This window comes from Scleropages formosus, chromosome 11 (assembly GCF_900964775.1).
Source record: "Scleropages formosus chromosome 11, fSclFor1.1, whole genome shotgun sequence".
Taxonomy (NCBI): domain Eukaryota; kingdom Metazoa; phylum Chordata; class Actinopteri; order Osteoglossiformes; family Osteoglossidae; genus Scleropages; species Scleropages formosus.
Window position 1 is genome coordinate 15,260,280 of NC_041816.1, and position 15,838 is coordinate 15,276,117.

Sequence of the window (15,838 nt, forward strand, 5' to 3'; positions counted from 1 at the left end):
TAAGAATTTATTAGAGACGCGTTGCAAACTCATGAGTCCAAAACCGCCATAAAACAAAAAATTCAAAGCAACAGCTGGTGCCGCCCACAGGGAAAGCACCCAAGGTTTTATTATTCGGTACTGAATATTTATAGCAGTATTGAAGCGAACCTGGTCATGGTGTGAGGGGGTGAACTGAGTGCAAGGAGTTCTGTGCATTTTTGCGTTTGTGCCTTTATGAAGTCTTACAAACACTAATCAGATAATTGTTTACAATGTTTCAATCACCTTTGAAAAGACACAAAAAAAAAACGTGAGATACCATTTCACGCTCATTCACAACACGTGCTCTTGTGTAAATGAATACTGTACAAACTAACAAAGTACCTCTGAAAGCCCAAATTGAATGTTTAATGGAAGAGATTTATATCTGTGCTACCTTATGTACTGGAACAAGCTGCAAAATTATTGGTTCCAACTTAAGTTTTAGTAGTAGAATACATGGCAGAGATACACAAAATCAATCCATCCATCCATCCACCCACCCACTTTCAATAATTACTTGTCCTGAGCAGGACTACACAAAATTTGTAAGTAAATTTGTGATTAATCCTTAACTGGTGATTAAGTACATAAATCAATTGATTAAACAATTAATTTAGAAACTTTACAGTCAATTCAGCAAGAGAAACACTATCAAAATAACATTTTCACCACAGGTGCCAACCGTAAAATTCTCCCCAAAGAGAGTATAATGTAATATCACAATCAGTTTAGACTATGGGATGTTTGTAGTGCTGAAAGGAAAGGATTTCACATATCCAAAGTAGAAACTGATTAGAAATGTTGAAGTTATGAGGAATTTTGCTGCATACATTGTAAAAAGTCATCTTCATCAACTTCTTCTGGTTCATTTCTCCTGCTAGCTACGTATCCAGAGGGGGCTTTGGCAGTGCACTGCCGTGTGTTCAATGCTTTTCGAGTGGACGGGCGACGGGCCTCGTCCAGCAACTGGCAGGAGGGGTGTTTGGGGGGGGACTTTTGGTCCACACTCCGAAAAGGCACATCTTCCTGACCCGCTGCTCCCTCAGCACGTGTCATCTTGTGCAGCTCCCAGCGAGCTACCAGCGGCTTTCCGATGCTCTCCTTCCTGGCTTCAGACATCCGCAGTTTGCGACCAGCATCTGTATAATGCAAATCCACCGTGATGACCAAGGGGTCCTGGAGGAAAGACAAAAAAAAAAAAAAAAAGAAAAAAAGTTCAACATCATACATCAAAAGACAGCAAGAATCATGGTGCTGAAGAGTATTGACACATATTCTGAATATCACTGGCTAAGGTTCTAGGATGGGTCCTTTTGCAGCACCCTTGAGCACCAGCATAATGGGAACTGCTCTAATTAAGCACCCAGCTATAAAAACTGCTAAAATGTTGCTTTGGATAAAAGCATTAGCCAAAAAAGTAAAAATCAGTTTGTCACATATATGCACATAAAATTACAGTATATGTTTGCAACTGCTGTAGCTACCTGGAGTTTCTGCAGTCCACAGAGCCTCAGTGTACAGTCTGGATCATCAACAGTCCCTAAAAGCAATGATGCCATGCCATGCGCCCAGTCTTCTCTAGTGCTATTTGAAAAAATATCTTTCAGTACCTGTAAAAAAAAAAAAAAAAAAAAATTTTCAGAACAAATTCTCCATTTACACTCACAAGAAATAAAAACACAAAAATGTATACTTTAAAACATATTAAACATGTTCATGAAAATATAATGTAGCTACTTATAAAAATAAAAACAGCAATATACACAGAATAAAAATACATTCATAATGTATATTTATAAATATGCCCCTGAATCTCCCCGTGTTCTAGTGGGTTTCTTCCCACTGTCCAAAGACACATTTCAGGTGTATAGGTCACTCTGAATTGCCCACAGTGTGTGTGCATTACATTGCTCTGCTATACAGTAAAAGTGTGAACGATGACATGAAGATTAGTGCACTGCATCTGACACTAAATCACTTTGAATAAGGCTCAGTACTACATAATTGTGAGTAGCTTTGGAGAAAATGTAGATGTCTTGCACCGTTGTTGTCCAGAGGCAGGTGAAATCCAAATTCAGTCATTGTAAATGCAAAGAAATGCTTTTTAAGTTGAAGCAGAGGTATCAAAAACTCCTTCCATAGTTGAATTATTTTAACTCGAATGGCCGTATCTCGGAGAGAGTTCATAATTCAGATGTTCATAACAAAATGTACAAGTGTAATAATAGTAATCTTCACACAGAGCACTTAAAAGCAGCTACTCAAGGCATTTTACACTAAAGAAAGAAATATATGGTTTACAACTTCAGACCACAGGAACACAGTATATAAGATCCAAATTAAGATCACGGCACTTAAAAAATTACGACAGAATCCATCCATTATTAATAACGGTCTAGTGGAGCACCGCGATGGTCCAGAGCCTATTCCAGACGCATGAGGCCCAAGGCGAGGTACTCCCTGGACTTGACAGCAGTCCAGGCCAAGTTAATCACAAACATGCAAGCACCTGCATACTCATTGACTCACATATACTAAGAGAAATTTAACATCATCAATTCACCAGAAAGAAATGTTTTTGTACTTTGATAGGAAACCGTAGCACCTGGAGGAAACGGAACACGTGGATAATGTGTGAACTCTGCAGTGACAGAACCAGATTCAAAGTTATGTTGCTACATGTCACTCTACCATACTGCCCAAAAACAACAAAACACAGAATAAAGAGAAATTAATAGTAAGCTAAATGATACGAGACAAAGGGAGAAAAAGAGTATGCAAATGTTTTATGTATAAGTATTGTTTAAATCTGGGTCTTAAGCCTGGCTTTTAAATTATGATATTCTGGAGTTGGTTTTGAATGAGACTGTGTCCATATTTAACATAGGAATTTTTCATATTAGGGGAAAAAAAAAAACACAGTGAACTTTTTGCAGTTATGCAGTGCATTATTTAATTCATTTAAACTAACATTAACAAAGAATTGTATTTATGAGAATTTTCATTATGAGGAGATCTTCATGTGAGAGAAGCCTGTACTACAATGCCTATCGCAATAAAAATTTCAAAAGTATTTTCAATATCTCACCTCTAGAGGTCACCTTCTCCTACAACAGTGGTTCTTATTCTTTTTTATGACATCAGCTCCTTTGGCACTATTGTGAAGCCTATGGACCCCTTCTCAGAATAATGTATTTAAATGCATAAAACAAAACAAATAGGATTAAAAGGGAAACTAATTATATTAATAGTTTGCTAAATATTTCAATATTACCAACATTCAGATAGAGCTAAGCTAAAATAAAGTTCACTGACCCCTCGAAACCTATCAGGTTAAGAACCGCTATTATAAAATAATGTGATGCTTAGTGATCAGATGTGACGACAGGAGAGAACAGCAAGTCACCATTTTGATTCATTTAGAGGTTTTCGTTGCAATTTTCTGTGAGGGCAGTATTTTGTATTTAGGTCTAGCCTTTATGTAATTGCAGTGTATTAGTGTTATCACACAGAGGATTTCAGTCTGCATGACATTTAAGTGCTCGACTGAACAAATATTTCCATTATTGAAGCAATCTGGCATTTTTCCTTAGTGTAGAGGTAATTAACCATTTAAAAGTGAGAGAAAAGACATTTGGAGGCAGAAAAACAATAGAAACCACTTACTGAAGCAATATAATATATAGGCATTAGAATGTTCCAGATGATCAAAAATGTTTGGTTATGCAAACTGAATAACTCAAAATGCAACAACTCCCACAAATGACATTTCAAAAGAAAATAAAGAAACTTCATCAAGGAGCAATTTGGTTAAAGACTCTGAAACCTGACAGCTTTTTCCCCACACACACACACACACACACACACACACACACACACACACACACACACACACACACACACACACACACAGATTGAAACCGCTTGTCCCAAGCGGGGTCGCAGCGAGCCAGAGCCCAGCCTGGCAGCGCATGGCACAGGGCCGGAGGGGGAGGGGGACACACCCAGGACAGGACACCCAATTTGTCGCAGGGCACCCCAAGCAGGACTCGAACCCCAGACCCACCAGACAGCAGGACCCATCCAATCCCCCACCCCAGTTTTTCCAACATCACATTTTTAGTAGTTCTATCTACAATACTAATGTTAGGCAAATGAATGGGTGAAAACCAACAGAATAATGATTTTAAAAAAAAAAAAAAAACTCATTCAGTCATTGCCTGGATTACAAAAAAAACTGAATGAGTAAAATTTTAAAAACAATCTTAAACAACACTCTTGCTTACTTAGCCAGATGTGCTGTATAAAGTGAGTATTAAGGTTTTGTGCTGCATAAAGAAGAAGATGAGAGCTCAACTCACAGGTGTGCTCCTTAGGCTGACCCTGCAGTCAAGGGCTTGGGGCCCCATGGTCCTCACTGTGGCGAAGACAATGACCACATTGGAAAACATTGCTGAGAAGCTCAGCTCCACTTCTGCCCCACAGGAAAAGGTGAGAAGACGGCGCTGAGGCAGCTCTGGTCAAAACATTATTATTACTATTATTATTAGCTGAAGCATTTGTCCAAGGTGATTTACAGAAAGCATGTAAGACAAGTCAGTTACAAAATTAAGAAGCTACCAGCAGTTACAACAGAATATTTCTGGGATTTCCCCTTTACTACACCTTCATAATTCAGTTTAACCAGCATGAAATCTTTACAGCTGTTTGAGTGCTTGAACAATTACTTTATTTTTAATAATGTTAGTGGAGTCATTTAAAAGGGGGAAGTGTAACTAGTGTAGGAAGATGCAGAATCAGTACTCTCTTTGCCCAGTATGGAAAGTTTGTGCTGTATCAATAGGCTGTGAGCTGCAAAAACTGAATAATAAGTTACATATCACTAAGGCATTAGTAGTGTAATTATAGTGCACAGGAACTGAAAGCGTTATTTTTCTCAGTCAGACAAATTCAATGTCAAACTACTTATGGAAAGATACAGAAATTCACATACTACAAAAAAAAAAAAAAAATTACTACAGCTTACTTTTGGACAATCACTACAGTCATTTACTCAAACATAATTAATACACACCATTGCTTGATTTTTCCAATTTCTTTAACATGTTTTGCACAATGAAGCAAGATGTTTCAAATTTGGACACATTTCAGAATGTGCCGACAATAACCATGACAGTTAAATGGATCAGATGCTAAAAGGTTTTCTTCAAGAACTCACCATTGGCTCGTGTCCAGCACACATTTCTCAGGTGTAGTTCTCCAGTGTGCCCTGTTGTCCTGATCGGGTCGGTGAGAGCCCGGGAATCCTTCAGTGTGTGTTTAATCTCCATCACCTGTTTTCCTGCTACCAGCGGATCTCTGCCCAGATCTGTAAGAGAAGCATACAACCAGAAATTTTATTTATTTATTTTTTTTTTTTTAAAAGTACTCTGTCACCACTTTGCTCTCTTTAGCAGGCAAACAACAGCAGGAGCTCAGTGTTATATTAATTTAAAGATCAGTCAGAATGACCACTTATGGTATCACCACTAGAAGCAATATGGAACTTTCTTTGAAACGTACAAGAAAGTGCAGACTGCATGTGCAAACATTGTTGTTCTTTTAGTACATAATGTCATTCTTCTAGTTACCAGAAGGAAAGCAAAATTTCAGAACAGAATTCCTTCATGTATAAAAACTTTGCTGTGCTATTTTTTTCTTAATTCTGATAGAGGGAGTCCATAAACTGTCCCCAACCAATATATTAACCATAACTGTTAGATGAAAAGGACAGGGTGGCACAGTGGGTTGGACCGGGTCCTGCTCTCCAGTGGGTCTGGGGTTCGAATCCCACTTGGGGTGCCTTGCGACGGACTGGCGTCCCATCCGGAGTGTGTCCCCTCCCCCTCCGGCCTTACGCCCTGTGTTGCCGGGTAGGCTCCGGTTCCCCGTGATCCCGTATGGGACAAGCGGTTCTGAAAATGTGCGTGTGTGTGTGTGTGTTAGATGAAAAGTGCTGCACAAGCTACATAACACACTGTTAAAAGTTACCAATATCCACCAAGACATTTACCACATGTAAAAGCAACCTTTGAAAGATTAATTTTAAAAGTACTGACAAACCTCACACAGGGTCTAACCAGGATCTTCTTCATACCTTCGCCCAGTACCACTACGACCATTTTGATATCTAGATTGCTTTAACTGGTAGACAGAGTCCGGGTGTACAGTATGTGCATGGGGCATGTTGCCCTGGCCTGTCTGTGCACTGTTAGACAGGGAGAACAGGGAGGGGATGTTGAGAGTCTAATACAGGAACAGCTGTCCTCAGGTCAACGGCTCTCCGGTTTCTGTTACTTGGAAGTCTACACTGGTATGACCTTCCAGAGAATGAGGTCACATTTGCATGGCTCAGGCTCCCAAAGCTCAATAAAGTTTCCAGAGAGACCAACCAGACAATAAAACAACTGCAGCAAGGACCACAAAGCCATGGAGAGAACAGGGTCACCCTTTGCCTATCTGGAGATAGACAGGACAGTCACATGGCACATCTGCATACAAGCTAATTGGGATAACGCACTTATTCCTGAAAGAAAGCAAACGATTTGTTCTGCATGAATGTTTAGAGACCCAAAGAGGTATATGCACATTAGAATTGACCATGGTCACAAAATTAATCTGCAGAATGCCTTTTACAGCAACTTTTGTCAGACATGGGAGTCCACATGATCTCCTCCGCAGTAAATCATAACGGATAAAATATTAAGTAGTTCCTAAGCGTCTTTATTTTCCTACTGGAAAAAAGGTACTCAACTAACAGGATGTTTAAATACCACAATGCAAAGGAAGACTAGAGATCAAAGGTGATAGCTGGGTCACATAGTAATCATCCTGCCCTGTATCAGATTGCCTGTACTGCAGTAAACCTGGGCAGTGCACTTACCCTCGGACACTCTCTCCAACACACGTGTCACTTTCTCGGGCCACAGGATGTGTCTGTTCAGGTACTTGGTGAAGATGCTGGAGCTCCGTTCCCCATCCTGCACCTCAAAGGCCTCTGCATCTTCGCACCTATGATGCACAGCATGCATGGGGTCACCTCATGGCACCCTTCCCTTAACAATGGCCCTCAGGAGTCTGCTGTGCTGCAGTGCACTACTTACGTGGCATAGCCGTACACTGTGTTACCCAAAGGAGCCAAGGACCTAATCTGGGAAGGCGCGTAGTGCTGATTGTACCTTCAAGAAATACATGTGCCACTGAGTGCTGATTTTTACAATTGCTACCTATTTTATGGTTTTAAGTTTTTTAAAAAAAATATTTAAATAAATTCTAACATTTAAATATACAAAAAAGAACTGGGGTACAATTACACAATATCTGCAGCACATACCACTTCCTGCAGGTGTCGAGCAGGACCACATTGAGAGCAGTGCGTTTCTCCTGCATGCTGTGCATGACCCTCTGCACGTTCACGCAGTTCTGAGGCAAGTATGGCTGCGGTGCGTCAATGGGAACAAGGTAGTTCCTCCCAGAGCACTCATATCCATGGCCAGCGTAGTAAAACAGAGCTGAGGGAAATGTAGATGGAAAACTTCAGTTTACCGCACAGCCTTTCAAGCCTTCTCACATCTGTATGATAAAGTACACGTGTTAAGCCATCAGAACGCTGACAAAGATAAACCTTCGGGTGAGGAGATGAACAGCAGACAGTGTTTATGGTCCAGCTATAGTTAACAACAATTTAAAATCAATTGTTCAAACATCAAACCTGACATCAGGTCTAGATGTTGGAATTTCATTCTGATTTTATACAGTAATCAAAAGTAATGCACAAAAGTAATTTAGAGACCAAACAAACTATATGAATAATACACAAAATCTACAGAAAGAGAAAAGGAGGGAAAAAAAAGAAAAAAAAAAAGGTACTTGGGGGGAAGTTTCAAATCACAATTGCATAATACAGAAATCCCTTTTCCGAGCATTTGCTACAACAAATTATCAGTGTTGATGCATCCTTTGTCTAAATATGCATGCAATTAATTCCAAATTTGTTAATCGGATTGCCAGTTGCATAGTTTTCATCTGCATAGCAGAACACTGCCAAGAGCATCTAATCATTTAATTAAAAAGTGCACTCCTGTTATACAGCCCCGCGAAGTCAGTGTAAATACATTACAGAATTTGCTATTCAAATCCAACAAAATTCACACAGTGAAAGCATGAATCATACTGAAAAACAGTCATGCAACGTCCACTTCTCTGTTTACATAATGTGAATGAACACTTTGGACAAGCTGGCTGAAAAAGCAGTGAGGCAAGTTGCTCCCTAAAAAGAAAAGCTGATTGCGATCAGTGATTCCCAAAATCCTGAATGAGGGCAACAGCGAAGCCATGATCAGGTTCCTGTGGACCAGCGCCACAGATCAGATCGCGTTCCTCTCAGTGCACGACCTACTACAACCGCTGCTGAACTGGACACAAGGCTCTCACAACACAGGGTGCCCATTATACTGTACAAGTGCCACAATCATGGGCCACACACACCATTAAGGAAACAATCTGATAGTGTTGCAGTCTTGTAAGGCATATCGTTCACATACACTGAAGCTTTTATTCTACTGAGTACCGTCATATTTAAGTCTTCTTATTTTGAGGAATTTATAAGTTTTAAAAATCATATGATGGGAATAACATGTTCTATGTTCCACTCTGTGATGAGAACTAATGATTGGGAGGAGCACAGACTTGAATTAAGGTGGCAGCACCGGTGCAGTTAAACACCATTTAAAGACCTGCAATAAGTTTAAGAGGTAGCAATTCTGTCAGGCTTTAGACAGAGCTATACATAGCAAGGTATGCAGCTTGTCAAAGTTAAATATCAATGCATCTTCTTTCTGCTACTGATCTTCTATCCAAACCTCACCAAACAATGTCACGCTGGTCCCAGGTCACTGACTCTCCATGTCAGAGACTTTAGAGAGCGGAAACTAAAACATTTTGCATTTTTTTCTAAGAACATATTTCCTGTAAACAAAAGCAAGCACGTCTGTCGTAAGCAGTCATACACCCCCCCCCCCTTTATTGTCAAGGTGCCGACAAGAAACATTTACTCCAGCCTTATACCTAATATGCAATCTAATGAGAGAACTTTAAATGTCAATTTTTCCAGTTATAATTTTATCATTTTTTGTTTAAATTTTGTTACACAATATAAAATAGCACTTTCAAGGGAAGTGGTTTTTGAACTGTATTACATTAAGAGTAGCCAGACGCTTCTCAAACTCACCATACACGCCCCTGTTTAGGAGCTGCAGGAACTTGCTGATGGCAGCCAGCATCTCAGCCTTGGTGAGGTCCAGTAGGGAGACCACCCGGAAGTCGAGCTGCTGCAGGCGACTGGCCAGCTCATGCACATCCATAACAGGGGCCATCAGGTTTGGGAAGTGGGAATAATTCAGGTTGCCAATCAACAGAGCCACTTTGTCTGTTGCTATATATACAAGAGAGCAAGAGGTTACACATATAAATGAGTTGAGTGTTAAGGGTTGGCTAAAAACAAAAAAGTATAGCTGTACTAAAACTAAACTGACATATAGTATACACACATAGTCCTTCATGAATATAAATTTATTCAACAACAAAAATGCTGACACGATTTTTCTTTTTTCTTGAAGTCCCACATAATGTTCAAAGAAATATAATCTTTATTACTTCTTGTCAAACCCTACTCCTGTAGGAGACATTTTCTGACCTGATGCAGAATTTCCAGAGAACAGAAAAAAAAAAAAAAACATACCCGTGAGGCACTTTATTGTGGGTTTGTCCGGAAGCACTATGCAGGAAAGAGAAAATAAAATGTTACATCCAGGCATGTAGGCGTATAAACTAGAGTCAAATAAAATGTGAGGGAAATTTACAGGGCAAGTTGTTCCAAGCTCAATTCTGAAAAGTAAATACAAGGTCAAACCAGTCCATCTCAGTAGTACTTGACATAATATTTCTACACTGAACCCTGTAAAATAAAAATTGAGGATAAACTTGTCAACTAATGTAATGGTTTTGCCTTAAGTCATACAGAGCACACAAAATGTATATTTCCTGATAACATAACTCGGGAAAGTACCTATTACTTTACAGTGAACTGGTAACACTTCCCTTCATTGAGATTTGTGGTTCAAAACATTAAGTGCTTAAAAGCGTGACGTGAAAGACAACAAATACTTCTACTATTCCTGAAAAAGTTGAATACAAAATTCCAAAAATGTATTATGCATTTGGACACATGAAGGAATAAGATAACATTCTGTATTACAGGATTGATTATCACAGTGAAGTTTCTTACCTATGCTAACCTCAGCTGCCTCTGTCCACTTCTCCTCCAGTACATTGGAGACTGCACAAAGGTATGCCCCTTCATGGTCTTTATTTGCATTTTCAATCTATGAGGAACGCACACAGAGATATCAATACAATATTTTCTGTTACATAAGGATGAAGAAAATGACAGGAAAAATAGATGGGAGGAAAAAAATATGAAAATATTCCACATTAGAAGGAAGGACTTCTGTCTGAAGATTATGTGACATTTCATCATTAGCTACTCTACACAATGTATTCCTTCCAGAAATTACTATAGCATGGATCACATCCATGCTTTACTCTCCACAGGTTAGTGATTCTGGTGGCGGTAGCTCAGTAACATTTACATTTATTCATTTAGCTGACGCTTTTCTCCAAAGCAACTTACAATGGTAAGGTTACAATTATTTACCCATTTAGACAGCGGAGTAATTTTACTGGAGCAATTTAAGATAAGTGCCTTGTTCAAGGGTACTGCAGCCAGAGGTGCGGATCAAACCTGCAACCTATGGATCCAAAGGCAGTAGTCCTAACCACTACGCTACCATGCCTGTATTGTGTCCACACAGCTGGACTACCTGCAGTATTTCTTTTGTCTTCCCCTGCAGGGGGTTCCCATTCTGGTACCACTGATAGTGTGGGGCTGGAATTCCAAAGGCAGTACACCGCAGCTGGACAGACTGCCCCAACTGCACTGCCTGGGACAAGGGGTTCACCACAATGTAGGGCTCTCCTCGCCATGCCTCCAGGAGAGCTGACAACAAGGAAAGCATTCAATAGAACCCACAGGATTACTAATGGCTCAACTGTCACGTCTTCATCATTACCGTTTTCTTGACTGAGTCTGTTTTACTGACAATAATCAATATATCTAAATTAATTTAATACTGGGTTACATCTGACTTCTTTGTTCTTGACAGCTTACAATTTTAGATAATTTATACACATTTACATTTAATCATTTAGCAGACACTTTTCTCCAAAGTCACATACATCTCAGCAAAAGTACAATTTGTGCATTACATTAAGAGAAAGAGACACGGCTGCAGACATGTGATTCTTAAGTAACCCTAGTTTGTTACTTTCCACTTGATGCACCGATGTTCATCGCTCGAGTAGGTGCATACATGTATACAGCAGGGTATTCTTACTGGAGGAATTTATTATGTGAACCATAATAAACAATATTTCAAACTCTATACAGTTTTTGAAAAAAATCTAAATACAGATCCTAAGATATGCAATCATATAGAAATGAGAAAAGGTACACCCTTATCTAGGTCAATGCTTTCTGAAATTTTTCTCAGATACTTTTCATCAGAGGTACTTACATACTGTTCCAGCATCGTAGACTTTCACTTTCACCCATTCACTGAATATGCAGTTATTGTGCTGGTCATTCACTCGGCATACATACAATTGTGTATTTTGTGCACTGAAGACAAAATCTGGTTCTGTCGCACCTTGGACCTAAAAAATAATTTTACACTATATGTACTTTCATATCAAACAAAAGTCCTGTGTTAACTAAACTTTGAAACAAATTCAGATTGTTTTTCCAGAGTTATGTATCCAAAATGTTGTATCTTAAAAGTTCTTAACTCACCTCTGTCTGGTCTGACTGGAACCACTGGTATCGTAGGGTACCTGAGCCAACTGCCCGAACACTCAGAGTAACAGTGTAATTTCGGGGAACAGACACAGACACAGGATGCTGCACAATTACAATTTCTGAAAACAGAAGATTAGAAGTTATCATCATCACCCAGGTAAAAAGCATGTGGCACCCATCAACGGTTTCAATTCTGAAAATGATACGCACCACTGATCATGATTTCCCCCACTGGTAAGACTGCCAGGCATCACTGCTACACATCTAGGTGAAAAAAAGCAAACATTATGAAATTTCAACTCAAAAAGTTACAAAAGACGTTGTATGGGTGTTTTGGGAAGAAGTTTAAGAACAAGGGGATTAAGGGGAAAAAAAAAAAAGTTAAATGTATTAATTCCTGACTTTGAAATTTTGTTCTTATTTTGGCAAGTTCAAAATGTCTGATGTTTAACCAAGAGAAATGTTGACCTGAAAGTACAGGAAACAACTCAAGAATTGTATCTTGGACACCACATCAAAACAGCATTTAAGCAATTTTTATGTGAACATTTTGAATACACCAACTCTCAAATAAAATCTGGTGAATTGATTTTCTGAATCGCAGCGGTCTTGGCTGGGTCCCGCTCTCTGGCAGGTTTGGGATTCGAGTCCCGCTTGGGGTGCCTTGCGACGGAGTGGCGTCCCATCCTGGGTGTGTCCTCTCCCCTCCAGCCTTGCGCCCTGTGTTGCTGGGTTAGGTTCCGGTTAAGCACCGGCTCGCTGCGACCCCGCTCGGGTCGGGACAAGCAGCTTCAGCCAATGTGTGTGCGTGAGAGAGAGAGAGAGATTTTCTGAATTCACCCAACCTCACTAGACAAAATGAGGGGGTTGATTTCCCATTACTTCTAACTGAAAGAAGTAGTCTGTAGATGAAAAATGCCTCTTAAAATTAATCAAAATATCAAAGTAAAAGTTATTTTTTATGCCTGACAATGATAACACTAACAGATTTTATAATATCTGTAACAGAAATTATTTCTAGCTTGTCGTCATCGAGTTTCTATAGGAAGCATAAAATAAGGCGTATGGTACACCCTAGATGGAGACGTTCTGATTATCTGGCCCACGGACTTTCACAACATAAACATTACTTGAACACCATTTGAAGAAGCAACTATGGAGTTTTTTCTCTCCTGGGGGAAACCCCACAAAAACAACAAAGGAAAGCTGTGTCTTTTGAATTGTCTTTATCTTTTTTTCATATTTAAGAAAGTTGTTTTAGATTTTCCCTTTTACTCATTTTAAAGTGAGATTTTGAACTTGGGGGATGCTATTACAGCCACCATCTGAAAAGAGTTTATGAACTACACAAGAACATTGCACATTCTGACCAAACTAAACACATAGAAGAAATCCGAGAAAGTCCGTCACCTGATTTAAAGAGTGCACTTCAATAATTTTAACTTTTAATTTTTATGCAGCAGCCCTTACGCTGCTTTGCATTCCAGAAAGAAAACTGTACAGCAACTGCACTGCCCATGGGCTGAAGTGTTTTCTAGGACAACTGGCTTTCTTTTGCTGATCGTACTTATTGCCCATGCTGCTTACACTCCATTGCAGTTGTTCATTTAGCAGATACTTTCCTCCTTTTTTAAGAAGAATTTGCCATCAATGTATTGATTAATTGAACTTCTTATAAATTAACCACCCACTTCTCCCCGATCTCACGAGCACATGATAAATGTGTTTGTTTTAATCATTTTTAGCAACAGTTTGCTTAATAATGGACAAGCCTTTCTATGGCTACTTGTGTAATGTATACCGATTCATATGGTGGAAAGTGATAAATTGACTGCATTCAAGAATCACATGTCTGCATCCAAATCTCCCCTCTTGACGTAATGCACATTTTTTTGGAGAAAAGCATCTGTTAAATTAATAAACGTTAATGTAATTGTAGAAGCAGTCTGTAAAAAAATATGTCAGTAGTAAAGAAATTACATTACATGGTGCTTTTATAAATACTGCAATCCAGAAGGCTGATTGTTAACTACTATGTTGCTATTTTGGATTTGCTTGGATAATATTAGAAGTTAAAAAGCCGGTGCAAAACCGAGTGACATTTTTCATAGAGTGTAAAGATTTTTAAAAAAAAAAAGACAGTTAGCTTCACTCTAATTGATTTGTTTTTCCTGTGCAGCCAATGAATATTCAGCCCCAAAAAAGGCTCAAACACCACCTTTGACCATCTGCTGCAAAGGCTCCAAGTCCTCTAATGCGTGTTATCAGAACCTCTTTGGCTCATCTGACATGATGAGATTCTCCTACAAATAAATAACTTCTCTCTCAAATCCTTGTAATATTTCATCACATAAACAGCATTATCTTCATCGCTGATTTTCAAGCGACTAGGTTTCCGCAATTAAATAAAGAGTGGCAATCCTTTAGTTTAGGGCTTTGGGTCACATCCCATTGTTAGAATAAAGGTAAACCGTGGCACCACTTGAGATCTTTGCTTTTATTTGGGGGGCAAAAAAAAAAAAAAAAAAAAGTGTGAGGGGAAAAAAGTAAAAATCAACCTTACTGTACGGAATGGTACAGTACTGTCTCATCGCTGCTCAGTTTACTGTGCACAAAAACACCACCCTTGTAAATTTATTTACACTGCAAATCTGAATAAATAAATAAATAAATAAATAAATAAATAAATAAATAAATACACAGCAGCTGAGCGGGCCGCACAGAACTGACGACACACTCAGCTCTGGGATGTGAAGCGGGGGAGGAGTTCAAAGGCAGAATCACGCAAAAAATGTTCCAATATCGCGTACATTTTGAGGATGTCAGACATAAAACGTCAACAAGTTCTCAAAACTGTCTGAAACAAACAAGCGAAGTGAAACACGTTTGCGTTACGCGTTAAAAACGGTTGGTTCACAGACTCACTCAGAGTGTGCGGTGTCCGAATTGTTTCCCTCCCCAGCCGCCCTCGCCTCGCTCGTGCTCAGGAGTTCGAGATCGTGTGTTAAAAAAAAACACATACTCAAGGAAAATTGAACGGATTTGTGAATAATCTGACACGGTGAGCAACGTACGAGCAACACGCGGCCCGTGCGTGTCCAACTTCAGAAAGAAAAACCACTCGAACACGAAAGAAAACGATTACATATTAATTTAAATTTAGCAGTGTCCACCACCACAAATTGTCAAATCTATTCCTAAATCGCAGAAAATACACACCCAGGCAAGTCCGCGAGGACCAACTCCCCTCTGTTCCGTCGATAATTTCGATAACGTCTCCCGGTCCTCGGCTCACTCGGTTTTTCTGGACCGTTTGTTTGTTTAATAATTCGCTGCTTTTTTGTACCTGTCGCGGCTCGTCCCCGGTCACTCAAACGACAGTGTGAACGACAAGCCGTTTCCGTATTGAACGCTTAATACCCGTGGCTCTGCACAGGGGAACTCCTTATATTCACATTACGTACCGACCACGACTGCAGCGTCAGTCGGTCCGCTACTGTGTTTCCGCGGTCGTCCCTATTCCTGGTTCGTCCTCCGCCGCACGACACCCTCGCAACCCCTGACTATCTGAGTATCTCCACTCCGGCTCCGTACGTAGGAAAAAACGCATAATTTCCGGAAAGTGTCTGTCATTTCGCAATTACCGTGCAGTGTGGTGTATAAGAGCCCAATTAATGAATACATTTTTAAAGTCTTCAAATTGCTATCAGGTTACTTATTATATTCTGTCCTACTCCACCTGGGCCTGTTTTTTGGACATTAAAACACACTTTCTGACAGCGAAATTAAATGCGTAGCTCACGTTTTCAGTCAATCCGGTGACCAGTTTATTCTTCGGAAATTAATCATCATATCTTTTTT

At 39.6% G+C, this 15,838-nt stretch overlaps 2 protein-coding genes across 3 annotated transcripts in view; one reads left to right on the top strand and one right to left on the bottom strand.

Moving 5' to 3' along the window:
* On the bottom strand, positions 1-15,552 carry malt3 (MALT paracaspase 3). Of its 2 annotated transcripts, none has more exons than XM_018763784.2 (15): positions 15,442-15,552; positions 12,188-12,241; positions 11,972-12,096; positions 11,697-11,835; positions 10,944-11,119; positions 10,349-10,445; positions 9,803-9,838; positions 9,293-9,496; positions 7,397-7,574; positions 7,167-7,241; positions 6,947-7,074; positions 5,243-5,392; positions 4,386-4,540; positions 1,509-1,634; positions 1-1,200 (listed from the first exon to the last, which is right to left on the bottom strand). In XM_018763784.2, the coding sequence occupies exons 2-15, from the start codon at positions 12,195-12,197 to the stop codon at positions 832-834; spliced, it is 1,968 nt and encodes a 655-aa protein (XP_018619300.2). In that variant the 5' UTR covers positions 12,198-12,241; positions 15,442-15,552; the 3' UTR covers positions 1-831. The 2 variants fall into 2 exon arrangements, with proteins under 2 accessions (XP_018619300.2, XP_018619299.2); XM_018763783.2 differs by having other exon boundaries at positions 15,197-15,552.
* alpk3a (alpha-kinase 3a) overlaps positions 15,503-15,838 on the top strand; it is a 21,557-nt gene continuing 21,221 nt past the window's right edge. Inside the window, exon 1 of the mRNA XM_018763782.2 lies at positions 15,503-15,567. The gene's annotated coding sequence lies outside the window, so the exon portion shown is untranslated. The remainder of the gene's footprint in view (positions 15,568-15,838) is intronic.

Excerpts from the sequence above, each read along its gene's own strand:
- malt3 (XM_018763784.2), bottom strand. Across the intron at positions 7,075-7,166 it reads ACAGTGTACGGCTATGCCAC|GTGCGAAGATGCAGAGGCCT; the intron begins GTAAGTAGTGCA and ends TGTGCATCATAG. Across the intron at positions 4,541-5,242 it reads GTGCTGGACACGAGCCAATG|AGCTGCCTCAGCGCCGTCTT; the intron begins GTGAGTTCTTGA and ends TGTTTTGACCAG.